At 43.4% G+C, this 21,199-nt stretch overlaps 1 protein-coding gene across 1 annotated transcript in view; it reads right to left on the minus strand.

Annotated features, from left to right (window-relative positions):
- lrig1 (leucine-rich repeats and immunoglobulin-like domains 1) overlaps positions 1-20,345 on the minus strand; it is a 36,842-nt gene extending 16,497 nt beyond the window's left edge. The window contains exons 1-5 of the mRNA XM_073468829.1: positions 19,428-20,345; positions 7,961-8,032; positions 6,391-6,465; positions 491-628; positions 114-257 (exon numbers count right to left, since the gene is read on the minus strand). Coding sequence (XP_073324930.1) covers positions 114-257; positions 491-628; positions 6,391-6,465; positions 7,961-8,032; positions 19,428-19,630 — 632 coding nt within the window. The 5' untranslated portion in view covers positions 19,631-20,345. The remainder of the gene's footprint in view (positions 1-113; positions 258-490; positions 629-6,390; positions 6,466-7,960; positions 8,033-19,427) is intronic.
- Positions 20,346-21,199: the final 854 nt, after the last annotated feature.

Here is a 21,199-nt window from a genome sequence, read left to right on the forward strand (position 1 = left end):
GTTTAGGCTGAAAATGAATATTGTTTTTACAGGAACGGTTCTGACAGATCAACACACAACCTTGTCAAAATGCTAATTAGGTTGCTGAACTGATGAAATCCAGTGGTACTCACAGCTGGGTGAGCCTCGGGAGCTGGAAGGCTCTCACGGGGATCTGGCTGATGCGGTTTCTGCTCAGTCTAAGGACCTGTAGAGTTGAGCCCAGATGGTCCAGAGCTCCGAGCTCCAACACGTTGATCTTGTTGTTGCTTAGGTACCTGTACACAGAAACAGCACATACTTCTAATATGTTGCAATCAATTTCCACCAAAATGTTTTTATGAATACAATCTTTAGTATTGTATTTTGTATTTGTATTTGTATATTGTATTTTATTTATTCATTGTAAAAAAAAATATATGCAAAACCCTGCAGAGACTGTTAAAGTTTCATTGTTTCATTTCTAAAGATTGGTGTGTTATATGCCGCAGCACTTCGAGATTGTACTTACAGGTCTCTGATTTGGAGCCCTGCAGGAAAGCAGTGCCCTCGAAGCTCAGTGATGTCATTATTACTCAGGTCCAGCGTTTCCACAGAAACCAGCTCTCTGGTCCGCCTGCCATCTATGCTGCGGATCTTATTATGATGTCTGGAAAATGAAGACACACAAAAAGGCATGAGGTGTGGTTGAAAACTTGACTCTACGAAGTATCAGTATCACTATCATGGAAAATATGACCCTGTTTAACTTCAGTGTCCATTTCCCATCACCGGAGGAAGACACTCCAAATCCCCCTGCTTCTCTAAATCTACTCTCTTCACACAAAGACAGCAGAGTACACAGAGCAAAGTGGTCTTCAACCACCACAAATTTGTCCTTTAAGAGCTTCCAAACAGAGGCTGGCCTTCTTTAAACAATTCCAAGGACACCTGTGCTTCTCAACAGATCTTAGGCGCAACATCTATTAGATAGATGGGGCCTTCGTAATCAACTAGGGCTACTTAAAGGGGGATTTCTGAGCACTTCAGCATGTGATGGAATGGAGAGATGGCTGTGTGGTTCTCAAGAAGTTCTGGCCACTATCAAAGTTCTAATCTACTGAGGGCAAAGGAGCAGGAACTCATTACAATATAACAGAGAAGCAAAAATGTAACAATCTTGAAGAGATGCAACAAAACAAACACTTATTCTGTCAAGAGGTCTCCTGTCCTCCTAAACCTCTATGGTGGGTTATTTTTGCCAACCAGGACCCAATTAAACAAAGAGAAGAACTTATCGCAGTCATTATCCTACAATTTGGATAAAAATATGGTGGAAACACTGCTCGACAGGGACAGACACACTCCCGTAAGGCATGAACTCGTGAAACACAGACGCAGCTCTACTCTACTGCAAACATACGCATACAGTACAATATGCAAAGCAGACAGACAGGTTAAAAAAGAACACACAGTTAGACATCCATCTTGCTACACCAGTTGTCTATGCGTGTGCGGAGGTATGTTTGTGTGTGTCCGTGTATATGTCAGTGTGTAACTAAGGAGTCTGATGGCCGGTGTTATCTGATCATACATGAAAGACTTTGCTGGGTGACACCATTTGACACATGCCTGGGTGCTAACTAGGGACAGGAATTTCATTTAGTATCCCTTTCATTTACCCGACTGGTTTGGAAAAAAAAAACACAAAATCTAATGAGTGAGAGAGTGAAAAGCAAAGAGAGGGATCAAATTAAGTCTCTTAATAATAAAAGCACAGAGAGAGCAGGTATAAACACTTCACAGATAAAACTGAGAAAAGCACCGAATTACATCAAACAATTACCAAATGAAGTTTCAGTTTAAACTCTCTCTAGCTCTTTCTTGACCTCCCAACATGGTCTCTCGCACCAAGGACCTGTGTTTAAGCCCCATTTCCAACATGGAGCTGACCATTTGGGATCTATTTTGCTCAAATCTGATGACCTGCATGGATTTCCCCTTGTCAGTACATTTACATAAGATGCAGGAAGCTGACACATCAGGCAGCGACCAGCATCACAAATACCAGGTTAACTAAATGTTTTATCTTAAGATCAACTCACTTGACTAACAGAAAGTGTGGCAGCACTAGAAGAAAACTCAAAACACTCCTTTATTCTAAATTAAAGCCCAGCAATGTTATTCTGAGTTCACTTCCTAGGATGGAGTGTGTGTGTATGAGTGTGTTTGACAGAAAGAGCAAGAGACAGAGCAGGTGTTCCACCAGTCAAACTCGTCAAAACAAGGTCAGTCCCTCCTTCCTTTCTAGCCTTCAGCCAGCAGATGGACACACACACACACACACACACACACACACACACACACACACACACACACACACACACACACACACACACACACACACACACACACACACACACACACATTTATTGGTGTCTGAGAGAAGGAGGGGTCACACCACAGCATCCCACCTGAATAAACAGTGGCAGAAATGGTTAAGGATGAGCCAAGCAAGCACGCCTGGGCAAACACACACACACACACACACACACACACACACTATACAAATAACAAACACACACGGGACAGAGCAACAGACAGTGGCTACAGTGAGCCTGAGCAAAAGGGACAGAGGGAAGGATTTGGGAGGGTAAAGGGAGGAGGGGGGGGATGAAGGGGTGAGGTGGGGTCAACAGCTGGTGACCTTTGCTGGGAAAAACAGATCAGTCTCAAACTGGTGGGAGAGGTTGACCTCTCTCACTCATTCTCTCGCCCTGCTCTCCCTTCCACCACTCCAACCAAATTCCCTCTCCTCTCTCTCCCCCTGTCTCCCTCTCTCCCCCTTCTTGCTCGCTCCCTCCCACAGTCAGAGCCCAGCTGCGTGAGAGACAGATAAAGCCGCGGCGCTCAGTGTGTTTGAAGTCCACACATACAATAGTAGCGTTTATAAAAAGTGATTATCATACGGCCGGGGACAGTTCTGATAAAGAGGAGCTGGCTTCACTCTTGTTCCCTTTGATGTCCAGGGGTCTTATTCGCCTCCATTCCACTTAATTCCAAATCTCATTACCCTGCCCCATTGACCATCTGATTATCATGAGCCGGGCTCATTTTGACACTTCTTTTGATGTATGGAAAGTGCAGCAGCGGTTTACACTAGCATGCCCATTCTCCCGTTTCCAGTGTCATCTTTGGGGGCGATTGTTTGGCCTTTCCCATTTGAAGCTGGCCGTTGGGACAAAAGGAGAATTATTTCAAAATCAGATCATCCAGCGGGCCATATGATTTCTATCTTGAGCTGTTTTAATGGATCCCTTTGATGTTCATTGAAAACAATGGGAAAGTTTGTGCTTCTCTGCTGTCACTGTGACAATGTGTTTTTAAAACTTTTTGTTGCTGTTTTTTTGCTACCCTGCTGTGGCATTCTGGGAGTCTGCAGGAATGCCAGTGGGCTTGCCAAGCGCACTGTGGGACTGTGGGAGCCCGGTTAGTTCAGTGGGACCTTTTAGGTGACTCTTGTTGACAATTTAAGGTAGAGCACTGGTTTGACTGATTGATTGACATCTAACCAATTGATAACTATCGGGAAGGGATCAAAGCAACAGTAAGCAGGAAAAAAAAGGCAAAAGAAAGGTAATCTCTCTGCCAGGCAAGGGATCAAGAAGAAAGCAGAACAGAGAAAGAAAAAAGGAAGCTGGAAAAAACACAGCACACTCACCTTTCCCTTCTTAGTTAATCTATTCCTCTTTATTCTAATAATAACCATAATTCTTTATAAATGTGTATACCGTGCTCCCACAGGACTGAAGTCATCAAGTATAAACTTTAAAGACTGTGAATCAGATATCTCTGAATAGCCATGTGCTGATTAGATACAGTCTGATGATTATCTTTGCAAAGATAACTCATCAGCAATCTTTTCATGGGTTTAAAAGCTGCATTACAATGAAGTAATGTAGGTTTCTGACCTTACCAAACTGTTCTACTTATTCTAATACATCACAGGATTTAAAGAGGTATTTGGTCAAAAATATGGGGATATTTGATTTCATTGCCCAGTCTGACCATTTATAAAGAGGAAGATTTTAAAAAAAATACATAGTTTGTTGCTACATAGTCTAATAATATTGCGCTATTATTTTAGGACCATGTCGCCCAGCCCTAATTTAACTGAACATTTAGTGACAGAAATCCTGGAAACTTGCAATTTCCTTGAGCTATTTAATGTGTGTTATTCTTCAAACATCATTAACTGATTTCCATCAGACAGTGCAAACTGGCAAACTGATATATTCCAGGACTCACAGGCAGTCAGACAGTAGCAACCACATATGATGGGCCCTTTTGGAGACCGTTGGATGGGGGGGTTGAAAGTCTTTTCTCAGTCCGTTCTTTAGTGTGTGTGTGTGTGTGTGTGTGTGTGTGTGTGTGTGTAACCCACTGTCTCACACAAACTTGTAGTCAGACAGCATTCCAGACTATCTCAACCAATGGCACAGGATCACTGCCTACAGTCTCCAGTGCTGCCTCTGCCAGGGCACATACAGTGAAACTCTCACACTCAGAGGGCTCTGTAGTTGGCAGGGGAAACGCAGAGCGTTGGATTTACATTTGGGAATATCCTTGAGCATGAGCTCACCGATCGCTTCTCCTTTTCTGCTTCCTCTGCCTCTCTGTGCCCTTCTGCTGCCTCCTCCACTACTTCTCCTCAACCATTCCTCTTTCGCTATGTAGTGATGTCACCCTGATCTGACACTATTCACATCCCCCATCCCGTCCACCCTCCCTAGTTTCTCATCCTTCCTCCCCTTCTCACTGTCACCCATTTTACTGTAAGCCATGTGACTGACAGCTGCAGCTGCAAGTGCTTCAGCGGGCCCTCACTTCAGCTGTGTGGCTTTGTAAAGATCCGACCCTCCCTCCAGCCTCCACTCCCACCAGGCCTACAGGCCTTCCCCTAGCAACAGGCTTCAAGTCAGGCCAAAAAAAGACACCCCAATCATTTGGAGGGGCTGCGACACTGCATAGTTTGTTCAAGTAAAGGTGAACTTGCTCTGATCGGTTTTGTATCAAAAGCAAAGTGAACATGAGATTGTTTTAAACCATAAACATCTAGTTTGAAAACACACACAATAACAGCTCAAACCTTTTGGAAACATGACAAATTTGAACAGATGTCAGGTTTGCTTAATCTTCACTAACTGTTCACAGATTACAGACATGTTCTGACCACATTAATGCATCATGATGAATTCTGAGAGGTGGACAGATGACGCACAGGGAGAGGCGTAGGTGTGACTCCCACAAAGCTCACCACCAGCAATGACACGACCATGACCAACGTTACGGGAACCTGCAGCTGCGCGCTTTAGTCAGTCAGCCAGCATGCTAGCAAGGTGTGAAAGAACATATGTAGAGTGAAGCTAATGGTTAGCACTGGACCAGCTTAGTGGGGTTTAACTTTCTTGTTTCAGGTTGAGTGAGATGTAAGAATGTTCCCCTGGTCGCACGAGGGGAAAAAACTATGGCACGCTGGAAAACAACAGTCCACCCAACAGATGATATGGGTGGAACGCTGTCACGGTTTGACTTATCCCCCCCCCGTGTGTGTGTGTGTGTGTGTGTGTGCGTGTGCAGAATCTGAAACATACCAAGAAGAACTGCCATCTATTTTGTTCATACTGCATTTGTTTTGAGGGCCTCACATTCCTGGAGCCTTTCTTGATTACCATCGTAACACAGAAAAGTTTCAGTACTGAGATGATTTAAAGACTTGAAGAATTAAATGTAACTTCCAACTACTAAAAGTATATGAACACCTGTATTATCACAATCAATTCCAACATGACTAAAGTTATGAAACCAACACTTTCTTGCCTCAACAGTGTAAAAATGAGACTGTTGATGGAGAACTGAGCTCACGTTTGTGACATACACAAGCGCACACACGCCCTTCCCAAATAGGGCAGTAAATCTCCAGTGAGATGCCAGTGCAGGCAGTCCCCACAGGCACAGTTTCACAACTGGGAGCAACCAAGTTGGAACTATATACGAGCCAACTCTCAGGCAGCCAGCACCACTCGCTGCAGTCAAGAGCTCATGGCCAGCTAATAAGACTAGTCAGTTACGTGACCACATACTAATTGCTCGAGACAGAGCTCCGTATTTGCTCAGAGCTCATTTTTGATCTAGTTTGATCTAGTAACAGGGTTGCATTCATTGCCAACTTCACATTAATGCAGTATTACTTCTCAGATGCAAAGACATATTAACCCTGCACAGACGTCAAGGGACTATTTCAAGAGCATTTCAAAGAGGCCACTGACCTAAGAATACAGTAACAGAAAGCCAGATAACTCTGGTACCATGTTAAGCAGTGAATGGAGGTGGGGTTGGGGTGGGGGGTGGGGGGGTGCGGGGGGTACTCACAGGTAGAGAGATACAATCTTGGGAGCAGCTTGTCCTAAATCTGGTATGGAGGTCAGCTCATTGTGGTCCAGCCGCCTGAAAGAAGTGGCAAACACACACACACAGTTGCAGGTTAGAGAACAAAACTGTGCCCTGAAGGAAAAACAAAGAAACTGATATGTTGCTAAGAGTTTAGGAGGCATTTTTCAAAGTAGTTGACAAAAGCACAGGAAAGAAATTTAGTAGCCTTACTGGTGAAAATAAAATGGTAATTTTTTTTATTTTAAATCTTTAATTCAGGCACAAAAACAGAGCCTGAATCAAACTAAAGCTGCAATGCTAGTGAAGTTGTCATTTCTACACAAATAAACACGCCAGCTGAGATGCCACCGTGTTGTTGGGGCTTTTCCACACGCTCCATCGCAGGAGGCTAAATTCAATCAAACCTTGCATAAATCAAAAGGTTTCAAACGCAACTTGTCACGTCTGCCGCAGAGCAAGTAGCAAGTCATCCTTTTAAAAACCAAAAATAACATGGGAGTAAAACAGATGTCGAGGAGCGTATGACTGACTGGCCGGCCTGCCAAAGATGTCACCAGTGTGTGTATCATCAGTTAGCTTGTGTGTGTGTGTGTATGTGTCTTGTGTACTGGCGCTGAGTGACACAGAGCCAAGCCCTCTCCTCACCGTATAAAATATTTACAAGGCCAGCGTTGGCCACAGTATCGGGTGGTGAAGGGGAGGCTTAATATAGAAAACCACCACTTTATTCTCAATTGGACTTAGTTCAAGGCGACACATACGAGGATGCTACTAGGAAGTAGAGTGGCATCCGTTAGTCAGAATTAAGTCATTGATAAAAAAAGGTATTGCAAGTGACATTTTGATAGGGCTGCAACTGATGATTATTTTGATTCATTTGCAGATTATTTTCAAGATCAATCGATTAAAAAGGTGCAATACGTAAGAATTGGCCCCCTGTCAAATTCATTCTCAAAACAGCATATCACCGGAGTAAAGGCTAACTGCTGCTAACTGTAGCAGCCCTTGGCTAGTTAGCTTAGATAGCCATGCAGCTAGCAGTCCGGGCTGGCAGCTCGGTGCACCGGGAGAGTGATGGTGCTTACACCACTGACATGGGACAGGGGCTAGCTGGTTAGCATGCTAATTTCAGTAGATATCTCTGCAACACAATACATAAAGTCATAATTTCTAAAGTGTTATTTCTTCACATTATGTTGGCAATTTTAGTACATTGTTGAATGTTGAATCTTTAATAATTTTAATCTATAAAATGCCAAATATGAAAAATGCTCATCACAATTTCACCCCTGATGTCTTCAAATTGCTTATTTTGTCCATCAAAGACTCTTCATCTACTATTGTAAATATAAAGAAAAGCAGCAAATCTGATGCAATGATCAACTAATCATTTTAGCGCTAGATTAAAAGTTAAACTAAATTATATTCAGAGTTTAGCACTCAAAGCAGAGATAAAGAGACTAACAAGTCAGTAATAAAGTATCAAGGGGCTTGCTCTCTGTTGCCTCAATGGAAATCATGTGTATGTATTCTGTTGGTTCCTACTCACAGCTCTCTCAAGTTGGGAAGGTTGTCAAAAGCATCAACGCTGATGGTGCTCAGCTTGTTGTGGCCAAGATTTCTGAAAAAGAAGACAAGAAGATATGAATAAAAATGTAGCTCAAATCCATATCAGCCTAAGAGAAGACGGGGAGAACATCAACAATCAAATTATCAGCAATATTTTTGATATATTTTATAGTACTTCTCAAAGCCATTGTTCTGTAGTTCAAATAAGGATCCTGATCAATAACAACAATTATCTCTCCCATTTGACAAACAGCCTCATCCGTCCACATTAAGTATGCCTGGAAACACTGAAGTACATCCATTCAGCCGGCCTTCAAGGAGGGCCCGATCAATACTATCGATACAGAGTGCCTATTTCTCCTGGCTCACTTTCCAAACATAACCCACAGGCTATTCATCTGCAGCAGTCAATTTGCACTTTAGGCTAACAGTGTATTTAATAGCTGGCACTTGACTTGTGCGGAGGCTTATTAGAGTGATTTGTCCAGTGATATAGCGTTACCACCGTCAGAGCGCGGGTGGGAAGGAGGGGTGTGTGGGTGCGTGCACACCTAACACACATCTGCATTTCAGATTGAGCTTCCCAGGCCATATGAATCAAATTTAATTCACGCATAAACAAGTGCTATCTCTGTCACACTCTCTCACACACACACACACACACACCTTCTGGCTGGCTGGCATGCGGCCGGCCTGTTGGCAGAGAGGAGGCTACAGTGAGAGTGCTGTTTGTGTTTGTGTGGTGGGGTTAGGCTGGGGGAGACAAAGGGAGCCCACAGCTCCGAGCCGCCTGCCTCCCGCCCCTCCATCCCTCTGTCCAGACGTGAGAGACGGCCCAGGAATGTTTCACAGGCCTGCCGAGAGATGGCCGCTTATTCCCAGAGACTGGGGACACTTTTTACCTGATGCAACACATTCCACGTCCTCTTGTCCCATCGTGGTCTTAAAAGACCGCTGTGGGGGTGAGGAGAAAGCAGGTATTTGGGCTGTTGCTTCATGTCATTGATTCTTTACTTTAGAAAAAGTGGGAATAGTTCAATACCACAAGCAAAGACTGTTATTGCTTTACATCATACACACTCCAATTTTTATTCCCATCAATCTTCATCTCTGTCTAACTTGACAGATTTCCCTTTCTTGTCTTCTGTGCTCGATTGCAGATAATGACAGCCTCCCTCCCCAAAGCTTTCTCCCTGTGTGCATGTGTGTGTGTGACGAGATAATAGCAGCATGTGTCTGCCCTGCAGGCGCAGGTCTGACAGGGGAGGTGTGCATGTGTGTCTGTCTTATGATCATTTTACTGGGGCACCTCCCATTGTGGCCCAGATCACTAAATTGTCGTCCCCTGCAACAGGAGGCAATTACCTCGTTATGGTGAAGTTAAGTGAAAAAAATCGCACAGCTTTCCTATAGGCCGCCTCTGCCCGGGGGTACGTATATTCAAACACGCACGCACAGCTCAGAGAAGATGAACTTGGGAGAGCACTGGAAGAGCATTCACTAGTTTTTGTCAACCTGCTTCAGGCACAAAACAGGTCAAGGAATTTTACTAGTGAACTTCGCATTACAAGCAAATAAAGATATATCCAGGAACACAACCTCCACAAAGAGCTTTTTTTTAGCATTTAAAAAGGTGGAGGAAATTGGCTATGCATATATCCACAGGCATGAAAGCCAAACCTTAAAAGACAGAACAGGGCAGAACAGAACAAAGGGACGATTAACAAAAAAAGCAAGTCACATTTGAGAGTTAAACCTGCCGTACTGGTGCTAAAGGCCACGGCAACAAATAAAACTGGTCCTTTGTGAGTGAGCACAAGCATGCATGTGCCTCTTTCTCAGTCACCTATGGTGTTTACACAACTCAACTCTTTTTCTCTCCATCTCAGTCAGCCAGATTTATTTCTTCCCTATCAGATTAGATAAGTTTCACAGTGTTTTAACACCTACTGTATGAGCCGATGATGATAACGCTGGTTTCCCTTCCTCTCCCTCTCCCTTCCCCCCTCCCTCCTGTGAAAGGAGGGGTTGGGAGGAGGTGGGTGGCAGGGGTGGGACTCCACTGCTAAGCGTTGTTAATGCTTTCCAGAAAGTGACCCTACAATCATGCCGTTTCTGGAAGAGTTTGCCGAGCAGCGATCAGAAGCCTAGAAGTCATTAGAGTTCTTGACTTTGACAGATGTGACCAGCAGAAACAGACATACAGAGACGGAGGAGAACTGCCCACACAACCAGACAAACTCTGCACTGGCTGCAGAGAACAAACCAGCAATGGCACAACAGCTTCTATTAGTTTGCATCACACGATTTAACCGACCGGAAAAGGATGTATGATCAAGATGGGAACAGTCGCTGTGATTAACCGTGGCAAACACTACAAAGCAGTTTGTCTTAATGCTTCAAAAGCAGCATTCCATTGTGTGGTACAACTAGTTTATACAAAAGGGCAGGACTGTTTGACATTAGTCAGCGGGATCAAAATCAAAAGCACTCTCTGCCAGGTACTTAACCAAAGAAAGTGCGCGATAATTTGAGGATGCATGTTGAGCCAAGTACTAATTTTCCCACTGAATGCAATCTGTATTGACTGGTGCACTGCAGCCAGGTGAGCATTTTGTACATTCATTGAAAACTTTATTAAATTATCCATGGTTATCAAAGACTATTTATTGAGAATATTAAAACTGATGATCATGTTATTACTCTTGTAGTCACAGCATGCAATTCACATGCAATTTCTGTAAATTAAGCCTGAGGGCCGAGTTTATTTAATGATTTGGTTGTGTGGTTTACTTTTATTCATTGAGGGATATTTTAATATTTGTTTCAGATGCCAATTTCAATGTCTGAATATTCCTAAGATTTAAAAGTTAATTGTTCTCTGAAAGGGTGTACTTTGATTATTATGCTATTATATTAACACTATAACAGCGGCATAAAATGGTCTTCCATTACAATTATAACTTTTATAGCAGTTATTTCCTGGGACAATATATTGTCCAACCAAAGTAATTATTGTAACAGACCTATCAGCCTCCATTCAGCACAAAGTACCTCTGAAGTCATCAAAGTTAAATATGAATATTCCAAAAATCTAAAAAAAACAGGCCCTATTCAACATTTACCATTTATTCTAAACTGCACTAGCCAACATTTCAAGTGGTTCCTTGCGATCTGCTACCCATCAGTGTGCAGAAAGGTCAGCATAACCTTTTTTCTGACAGCAGAACTGGAGGGACACGAAACAAGAGGGAAGCTGGAACGAGAGCTGGTATGGGATAAAGAAACAGTCACACTCCCACCTTCCAACCTCACCCAGCAGCCACCACCCAAACGCCTCCCCGCACGTAACAAACAATAACCACAAACACTGAGAGACTGTTTAACATCAGGAGGATAAAGGCTCTCTGTGGAACGTGACGGACGGCCCAAATGCAGGGTTAAAACACAATATTATGATAATCACCAACCACCTGTTGCCCTGAAGAGGTGTCATAATCAGTCAGTTAGTTAATCACTACAAAAAAGTGATGTGACTGTTTGGATCATTGATTAATTATCTATCAAGTATAAAAACAACACTTTTGCAACAAAGAGCTTTTCTCCTCTCTCTATCATTATAATGTGTAACCAACTAATTAATGTGACCAACTTTTTGGACTGTTTGAAATGTTACTTGTGACATTATTAACTCATGAAGGGCATTTTTACTTTTTATAGCCTTACAAAAACAACCCACTGTATCAGCTGATGATCAGCCAACTACTGGAGGGATGTGTGAGCAATCTGAAACATTTGCTTCAATCTGAGCCTTCCTTGGAGATAAATCTTCAAAACACAATATGATAAACTCATTAAAGATCTATCTGACTAAGCAAACTGTCTAGGAAGTAAAACAGCCTGCAGTAGACCCTCACTGCTAGATCACGTAGCTGATCTGACATATAAAACTCATTAAACGGCTTTAAAAAATAGCTGTGTTATGGGTGCTGTGGGAGTTGTGGAAAGCTGGGAGTACAGGAGTGATGTCATCGCATATGACACTATGCTTGTAAGTCAGCACACGGTCTGTGTGTGGGAGAGGGGAGATACAGGGAGGGAGGACTGGAGCGGGGACTTACACATACAGAGATACATCATCATTATCTTCCTCATTTCTATCGCGGATAAATGCGGTGTGAACTTTGCTCGCTCAAAGTGTGAAGTGATGTCAGTGATGAGCCTTCTGTAGTCCAGCTGGGAGACAAAGGCCCTTTAATGTGGTTGATTTCAGAGCATCATAAAAGTAGTCAAATAATAACCTGAGTGTCTGAGGGCCAGACACACACACGGGCACACACGCACACACACACACACACACACACACACACACCACTCTTCCTGTCATTAACGGCCAGTTTATAGCCAGGCAACTACAGTGAGAGTGTACACAAAGCTAACACCAGCTCCAGGCCTCCATTTTACACACCAGTCAAACAGAGGCAGGAAACGGGCAGAACAAAGCCACTATCTTATCAACTTTGACAAGGTTAAAAGCATAGCCTGACCGACAAGATTTGCGATAATAATGATAAATGTGAAGAGTTAAAATGTGACTGAAACACCCATATTTTTTGAGAGGGTGAAGGAGAACTTAGGTGCAGGATCAGAGAATTGCAGCGCTGATGGGATCAGCATATTTCACCATTTGCATTACAGATTCCCACCGCCCCCAACCACACACGCACAACTCAACAAAGGAGTCGCTCCAGCCTTTGAAATCAGTCAGACTCGGAGCGTGACTCAGTTTCTGAAGTTTTTCCGAAGCAGGAAGGCAGGCCACATCTTGGGGCCATGTGCACCGCCATTTGGGGCTGATGGAGCGGGGCACTCCAAACAAACAGGGAGAAGGTTGGGAAAAAAGGGTCTGCACTCGCTCGAGGCACTGCATGAACAATGACGCCAGCATGGACTTCTCCAGACGAGAAGCACAATAACACCATATACAATTATGTGCACACATTGTCCACACACACACACACACACACACACACACACACACACACACACACACACATACACACACACGATCATGCTCCTGCATTTTACACTAGCATGATAACAATTTCTTACAAATGGCGCCAGATTACTTAATTATGAGAAAAAGGAAATGAGTGTCCCCCAATTAATCTGAAAGAAAAACATAAGTACTGTATGTGTCTTTATTGTTTTAGTACTGTGCAGACAGCTGACCTCTTAACTTCAAAGCAAAGAAAAAGACAGGATCGTTAGTCAATTTTTTTCCTACTCATTGTTTATTAAACTAGCAGAGTAAAATTCTGCAATAATTACACTCCAGCCAGTGCTGAAACGAGTGCCTAAGTAGTGGACTGTGCTATCTTTAAATTATAATTGTGTGTGAATGTTTGGCAGTCTAGACAGTGAAGCTCTGATGCTCCTTTTCTTTCAGCAGTATCAAAAAGTACAGAGGCTAGTATGGGGGGGTTGGGGTTGAAAAAAGTGTTTGGCCCAACTTCGCACTCAAAGCCTCACTTCTCGAAGTATTGCCTGTTTTCTGGGTAGAAGCTGCTTCACTTGCACAGCACCTCTCCCTCTCTGTCCAAGTCACGCTTTTTTCTTCCTAACATTCTCTCCAGATTCCCAAACTCTTACCAGATGTAGAGAATTCGCAGATGATTCATCGATCAAGCCCACTTTGTAGACACCGACTTCGGGGGAGAGGGAAAGGTGGAAAAAAAAACTTGGCGCCCTTAAGTGTCTTCACAAAAGGGCCATCTATTCTGCTGACTGGATTCCTGCAGAATGACTTGTGGCAGCAGCTGTTTGATTGTCATTAAAGCCAGAGCGAGGCCATGAGCTCACTCCATATCTTCATGTTAATGTCAGACTTTATCTGTTGTTATTAGAGTAGGGGCTCAACCTTAGCTGTTCCTTCCTAATTTGTTCACTGCTAATGTTTTGCATGAATCATCTCGACCTGTTAAAAGAGTATTGCCGCTTTAAATTTCCCTACAGGAACTCCCTTTTACTATCCAACTTAAACACCAAACTGCCTGATAAGGGAGGAAAAAGTGAAGAGCGGCTGATAAAAATCAGCACCAGTGATAATATCATCTTAAACTCCTCCAAAATCTCGAGTCTGACTTTAAAATATCCGCCAGAGGACATGGGAGTCACAAGGCTAGAGAAACAACAACAACTTGGTATAATCACTCCCAATACCACAAGATTACAAGGCTGCGTAGCAAGAAATGCCCGAAAAACCACAAGTGGCTGAGCCCTGCTGCTGTTGCTGCATCTTTGCCCCAACTGCTGAATTGTGAACCTGTTCAAGCAAAGGAAGAAGCATTTAGTTCAAGTTCAAACTTACTAACAGCAGCAATGGCCATGACAGAAACACCGCACCAAGGGCAAGCATGCTCCTAATATGGTAAATCATTTTTGCATGCTCATTCATAGGTTAAATCAAGTAAAACGGTCCCTAAAGACAAAGGAGTTGTGTCTGACAGTGTGTGACATACGAGCAGACCGTCCTGTAATGCTTCATTTCCTCTGGTTTTTCTCAGTGTGTTATAACATGTGTGACAGTGGTTGAGGTTTCTGACCACTGACAGGACTTTCACCAACTAAACCAACCAGCCTGAAGGCAGCAGACCGTGACATTGACAAAACACTTCCATGCAGTGGGTGGAAAATGTCCCCCCAACTCCCCCTTGTATTCCCCCCCAGGCCAGGTGATCTGCAGCCCCACCCTCTGCAGACCAATCCACAACCAGCCAAGCTGAGCTCCCAGCCCCTGCCAGGAAACCACCGACACAAACCCATTTCCTGAGGGCAGCAGCCAAAACCAACTGCTGGGGGTGGTGTTTACCAATAAGGCTGTACTGTGAGGTTGAACGCTTAGGCTTGGGGTTTGCGTCGCAGCAGAACGCTTGGCGTGCATTATGACCAGCACATTGGGAAACTTGGGAAACCACTTGGGAAACGCTTGGTTACAAAGGGGACCATTCAAGATCAGGCTTCATCTTGCATCACACTAGGGTTGCTACAAGCTGGTGATGCAGGGACTCATCATTGTCAAGTAAAAAATAAAGACAAACCCCATCAACAACTGTAGCTTTCTGTAAGAATAAGAAAAATCACAGTCTAACATGGACAAAGCAGCAGGACACTGGCAAACAGATGCCATGTGTCTGCCTTATCTCTACCCAACCACAGCAATCTTAGCCTAACACACTGATCTCCATGCTGTCTTTTACTTGCAAAACCCCATTACGCCTGTGGCACTGTGGGCAGAAATGCTCTTTATACACATTATCGTGGCTGCAAATAAGATAAGGCACCACTCCTGAGAGGAAATATGAGACTGTGTGAGAGTAAAGTTGCTTTGAATGTTGTTAGGGCTATTTATCAATCAGAAATAATGGATAAACATCTGAGACTGGTGGCCAGTTTTTTTAAATGTTAGGCACAGTGATGTAAAACAGCAGAGGACGTGTTTGTCACGACTGCTGAGGCCTTAAAGAAGCAACAGCTACTCTTTATAAAATGTCAGAAAATTGATAAAAATGTTGATCAGTGTTTCCCAAAGCATAAGATGGGGTCCTCAAATGTCTTGTCTTATCTATAACCCAAAATAATCAGTTTACTGACATAGAAGAGTTAAGAAACTGGAAAATATTCACTTTTCAGAAGCAGGAATTAGAGAATTTTGACTTTTCTCTCAAAAATTATTCAAAATGATTGATTATTAAAAATAGTTTGTTATTTGTTTAATAGTTCACAATTAATAGATTATCTTCCCACACAAACCTAGCTCCCCTCAGTCCTTCACCATCTCTGTTAGCTCAGTCAGCTCTGCCACAATGTGCCAACATGCTTGTTTCTTTGATTCCTCATCAAGGCTGCTTCCTCACAGGGGACTACTCAAATCAGGGTCCTGAAGGGAGATTATTTTGGAAAGCATTAGGGCTTTTCCCTGGCCCCACTGCTACGGGACTGCTAGGACTGTTACTGGAAAAACTGCCAGCACCTACTCTCTAGCCACCCATCTCCCCTTGACATTCACATTCACCAAGGTTTCCAGAATTACCCCTACAACGTGCCCTGAAGGTGACTCAAAACAGTGCTTTGTCAGAGCGAGAGGTGGAAGTTTATAATGAAGTTCATGCACCCACTTAATGCCACTTGTCTGATATTAATCATCATTTCCTCTTGTCATTAAGCTGTTGATCAGGAGCATCAGAAGCTACTTCTCCTCAGCTAATAGTCAGAAATTCATTTTTTCCCAAAGTCTCACACCAGTTTGATCTAGCACTATATATCAACCAGAATCCCTTTTTTTTCTTTATGAGTCTGTACTCAATGAGATTGTGACATTTAGGCAATTGTGGTTTTGCAAAGGTATTTTCTTGTTTTTACACACAGTATTTGCAAGAACATGTTGAGTAGGCCCTCTTTCTGCCATAGCCATTTTAAAATTGTTAAAAAAGGAAGCTTGATATTATCATAATTAAAAAGTTTGGCATTTTCCTTGGCAAAAAATGTTTTTAAAAAACCTCCTAAAAGCTCAGCGATGCTACTTCATCCTGGTGGAGATGTGATGACTCTCTTAAGAATTATTTCCCTCTGAGCTGCCGTATAAATTCAGGTCCTGAGGTACTACTGCTGCAATCATTACTGTAAACCCAATTGAAGAGCCTGTATAAAGATAATTGCAACAAATACATGACAGCGCAATCCCTCTTCACCCACACAAAAGGGTGGGAAAACTCCATGTATCTTTAGCTGGATTTGTCCTCTGCTTGAACTACTTTTATTTTAGACAGTAAAGCAGAACATAGGGGACTTAAAAAGTCTGTAAGTACTGAAAACACCCGTACGACTAATTTGGGGGGATTTTTGTTGATTAACAACTGCAGTTAGACCTGTTTTAGCTACTTGTTTAACAGGGGAATCCTACAGGTGTTTCGGGTTATTGAGATATTCCTTTGAGCCTTCCATCTACATCATGTGGAAGAGACATGGAGGGAGGAAAGCTTGTGTTTACTGACACCATGAATGCTGTCCTCGCAACCAACACAAATGCTGCTGCTGCTGCTCCCTCCCTGGGGTAAACATAACAGAGACAGTCGATTCCACACTGATTTCACTTGGCTCGGACGCCTGAAGGTAGAGATGGACAAATGCAGTTTGGTTTAAAACCACGGTGCTCTCAGTCAGCTTTACCAACAAGACACAAGTGTTACTGTTGTAATATATTATAACCTTTGCTATACCCACTTGTCATTTGCATCAATACTACAGCCCCCCGTTTGTCTCTCATTAACAACACCCACATTCTCACACACAGGCAGCACTCTAAAATTAAACAACTTTCAACCCACAACACAATTCACCAAGTGGACTGGCCTTTGGTGTCGGGGACTTTACAATGGGATCACACTGGGCCACAAGTGAAATTGTCCGTACTTGCCTCTTTGGGTTTACAGTAATCATCAGCTAATCTGGCTCGTTTACAGAGCCTGGAGAAACAGAGCTGGTTCCCTTTGAGTTACCTGCCAACATAATGTGACTATCTCAAGTGGTGTGGAAATATGCAACCTAGGTGTTTTCTGAAAGATAATCCAGAGCCATAAAGCCATTCCCTTTGAAAACAACATGATTGCGGGTCCTTAAATCTTGACCGATAAGGTTTGGCTGAGACAGTAGAAGTAGACTTGGAACGCAGGACCCTGTCTTTATGCAAACCCAAAAGGTTTAGAGCAGCTGTTTCAGAGGGGACATTTGTCCCACAGTAGTTGTCCATTGTCACAGAGGACAGGAAGAGCAGTGTGTGTCTGCGTACATGCATGATAAACAGCGTCTGCACTTGAACTTGACTAAGTGGTGCTTCAGGGCAATGAGGCTACCCGGGTACAAGTGCCGTTATTCATGTTTTTCAGAGGACTTTTTTAAAAGTTGCATTCCTCACTTTCCCAGGGGAAGATTAAGCGCCTAACACAGGAACCTGGGAGCCAGAGGAGTCTCTGGGTCTTTGGTCTTTAACCTCACATTCCCAGCAACACAAACAGATGCTGAAAAATCTGTAGCAAGACGCCTAATTTTCACCGAGGATGCTAAATTGCCATTGGACACAGTGTTTACAATATTCTGAGCCGAGAGCCAAAATGTTGATTGAGAGGACAGAGGGCTGTGTTGTCGGTAAAATAATTGTGTCATTCAGCTTAATAAGTGCTGAAGTTCCCCAAACATTGGAGGATGTTCCATGAAAAATGCCCCAAATTGGCTCATTTCCTAAATGAGCTGGCAGACAGGGTTTCAACTGTTGTCCGTCTTGTCCCGGGGATAATTCTTAATTTACAAGAAATGTGATTTGTGAACTGCAGCAAGCAGCACACAAACAGGAATTAGGGTAATACCTGTCATGAATCTGAGTGACTAAAGCAGAGGTTTATTAGTTATGACATGTTTGGGTTTATTAGTTTACTCACCCTGAGGGGACAGTTTGTTCATTCTAACATTGGAAACACCAACACATTTTTATATTACTGACTGGCCTGTGAGATCAAATTACACTTCTTAGAGTTAATCCAATTTTTTAAGTATATTAAATCAAGATATATTACAGTAGGAGTTTGGTGGTGGAAAAATGTTTTCAGTGGCAATTCTGGCACACTGTGAGAGTTTTTGAACACAATTTTAAGTTGAGTCCTTTTTACTCTCTGCAATTTCTCAATGTGCCCTTGAGCAAGGCACTGCACACCTAAATAAACGCAGTCCACTCACAGAATACTCTTCTTGCAGTTTTCACTACACCAAGTCAGCAAGCCTGATTAAATACGTTGTTTAAACAAGGACAGCATCAATAAACGAGGTTGGAACAGACAACTGGAACTAAAATACCACACATGGCCCACAGTCAATTCAATTAAGAAACCATTTTGCATGTTGTCCCGTTGTGAAAGACGAGGTGAAACTTGAATCAGGAATTGCACAAACAATCCTAATCAAGTTACAGCGTGATGTGCCAGGACTGTGTGGGCTCACAGAGCTGCTGGTGTGGTGCTTACTCCATCAGGGTGCGGGGACTTTAATGGGGTAACAGGAGGTCCCCCAGCAAAACGAGAGCGAGTTTAATTATACGACTAAAAACTCCACTCCCTCGCAAGTTAGTGTTATGAAGGAGGAATAAACATGGACTACTCTGACAGCTGGTCTTATTACGCTTGATAGATAATAAAGTCAAAGCACAACCACAATAATCTCCTCGGACGGGATTCCTCGGGAGAACAACAGGGGTCCACTGCAGAAAGGCTTTTTATTTTGCTTCTGAGGAAAAAAAGTTTCTGTGCGCTATAATACACTTTTCTCCTCTTTACAAACATTGTGAGCCCGTTATGGACTGGTCAATAAATAGGCTGGGGGCAACTAAGCGCTTTACTTACAAGGAAACAGTCCGGACTGGAAGGTCCAGAGGCGTAGCTGTCAGCTCCAGACTGCTGCAGTCCACTGAATCCCCGTCGCAGGTACAGTTGAGGGCACAGGGCAGGTCCGAACTCAATCCATAACTGATTAACAGCTCGACCGACAGAATTAAATAAAAAACACAACGAGAAACATATCCAAATCGTCCCAGGGACGCCGCCATTTTGTATCCAGTTTTAATAGCGCGGCCGCCGAGCTCTCTCTCCTCGTACCCACAAACTGGAGTATTATTGTGGCTTGTGGAGGCTGGACGCCTTTTGTTCAATGTCTTCTGTTAATGCAGAGGCTAGTTCAAGCACCTGTGGCGCAGTTCAACGTTTTCCATCCCTGAAACAGTCATTTAGGACACAAGTTCCCAGTCCAACTTTCTCCTCTGGTGTCCGACGCGGGCTTAAAAAAATCAAAGGTGATTCACAGATTAAACCAGCCGCAGCAGGCTGAAGCGAACTGATGTCGCCTTCAAGTTCAATTCAAAAACTACTTGTACCTGCCACTGGTGACATGTTTGAAGACGTGCAACGGTGAAAGGACAGCCCGGATAGCTCTCAGAAATAACTGTTGCTCAACGCAGCAAAAACAGTTTCAAACTTAACACAGGGGCTCCACAGTGACTTCTGACTGTGTTGGGAAGTGTTCACTACAAACTGAGGGTGTAGTGAGCTGAGTTAAGACCCGCAGGAGCAGTGCCGAAAAACTCCAGCGTTGGTCTCTCAAGGCGAGCGCTGCATATCGTCCGAACCCCCTCCAGCACTTCACGGCTCCAGTCGAGTAAAATCCAACTTTGAAACACACAGTCCGTCCAAGAAGACCTCAACCGACAGCTTATCAGGTTGAGTCTGTGGTCACAAAATCTCGACGATCCGATTAATAGCAAAATAGTGTCCCCCCCTCTCCTACCGACCGTGCAGCACCACCATGAGTTTTTTCCTTACTTGAGTTACTTTTCCTTTTTTTCTGGGTAGTCCCACGTTGGATGCACAACAGCGATTCCAGGGTCCTCCCATGGTTAACCGTGATTGGCTGTTGTGGTTTGATGGGCGGGTCGAGCTCTAACCTCATTGGTCGCTCCGGGTTCTCCGCGCACCGCGGAGTTGGAGAGCCTTTGAGCGGCTGTCAGTCAGCGGTCGCTGGCCCCGCCCATGTTTCCCACCCCGGGGTGTGAAACCGCACCACCTCCTCTCACTCTCACTGCTTCTTAAAGAGACAATCACTGGGATCAAGCTCTGTAATCGCATTATAACAAGCCATAATAACATAATTGGTTTGAATGCCATAACAATGCCATTTAAAGTGTTTGTTAGTAAGACTGAAATGAGGATTTACATGTAAAAGAAAACGTTAGAGAGGAAACTGTAAACAGCACGCTCTGTTTCCCCTAATCTCCACTCAGGGAATATGAAGGAGAAAGCAATAATGCTACTAGGCCCAGTTCTAAACTTTTATTAATACTGCCGTTAATAACTATTGCATTAGTGTGCCTCCATAAATGAATCAGCTCTGTAAATCATCATCTGTTGAATGTATTTGCATTGCTGGAACATTTACTCAAGTACTGTACTTTAGTACAATTTTCATTTTTGTCAATTTATGTCACTTTGGAGGTAAATAATGTACTTTTTACTCCACTACATTTTTGATAAATGTAGTTACTAGTTACAAATTCAGATTGTTGAAAATAAAAATCACTTTTTCATAAAAGCATGAAATTTGGTACACTTGCACAACTTGGGGC

This window comes from Pagrus major, chromosome 6 (genome assembly GCF_040436345.1).
Source record: "Pagrus major chromosome 6, Pma_NU_1.0".
In the NCBI taxonomy this organism is placed as follows: Eukaryota; Metazoa; Chordata; class Actinopteri; order Spariformes; family Sparidae; genus Pagrus; species Pagrus major.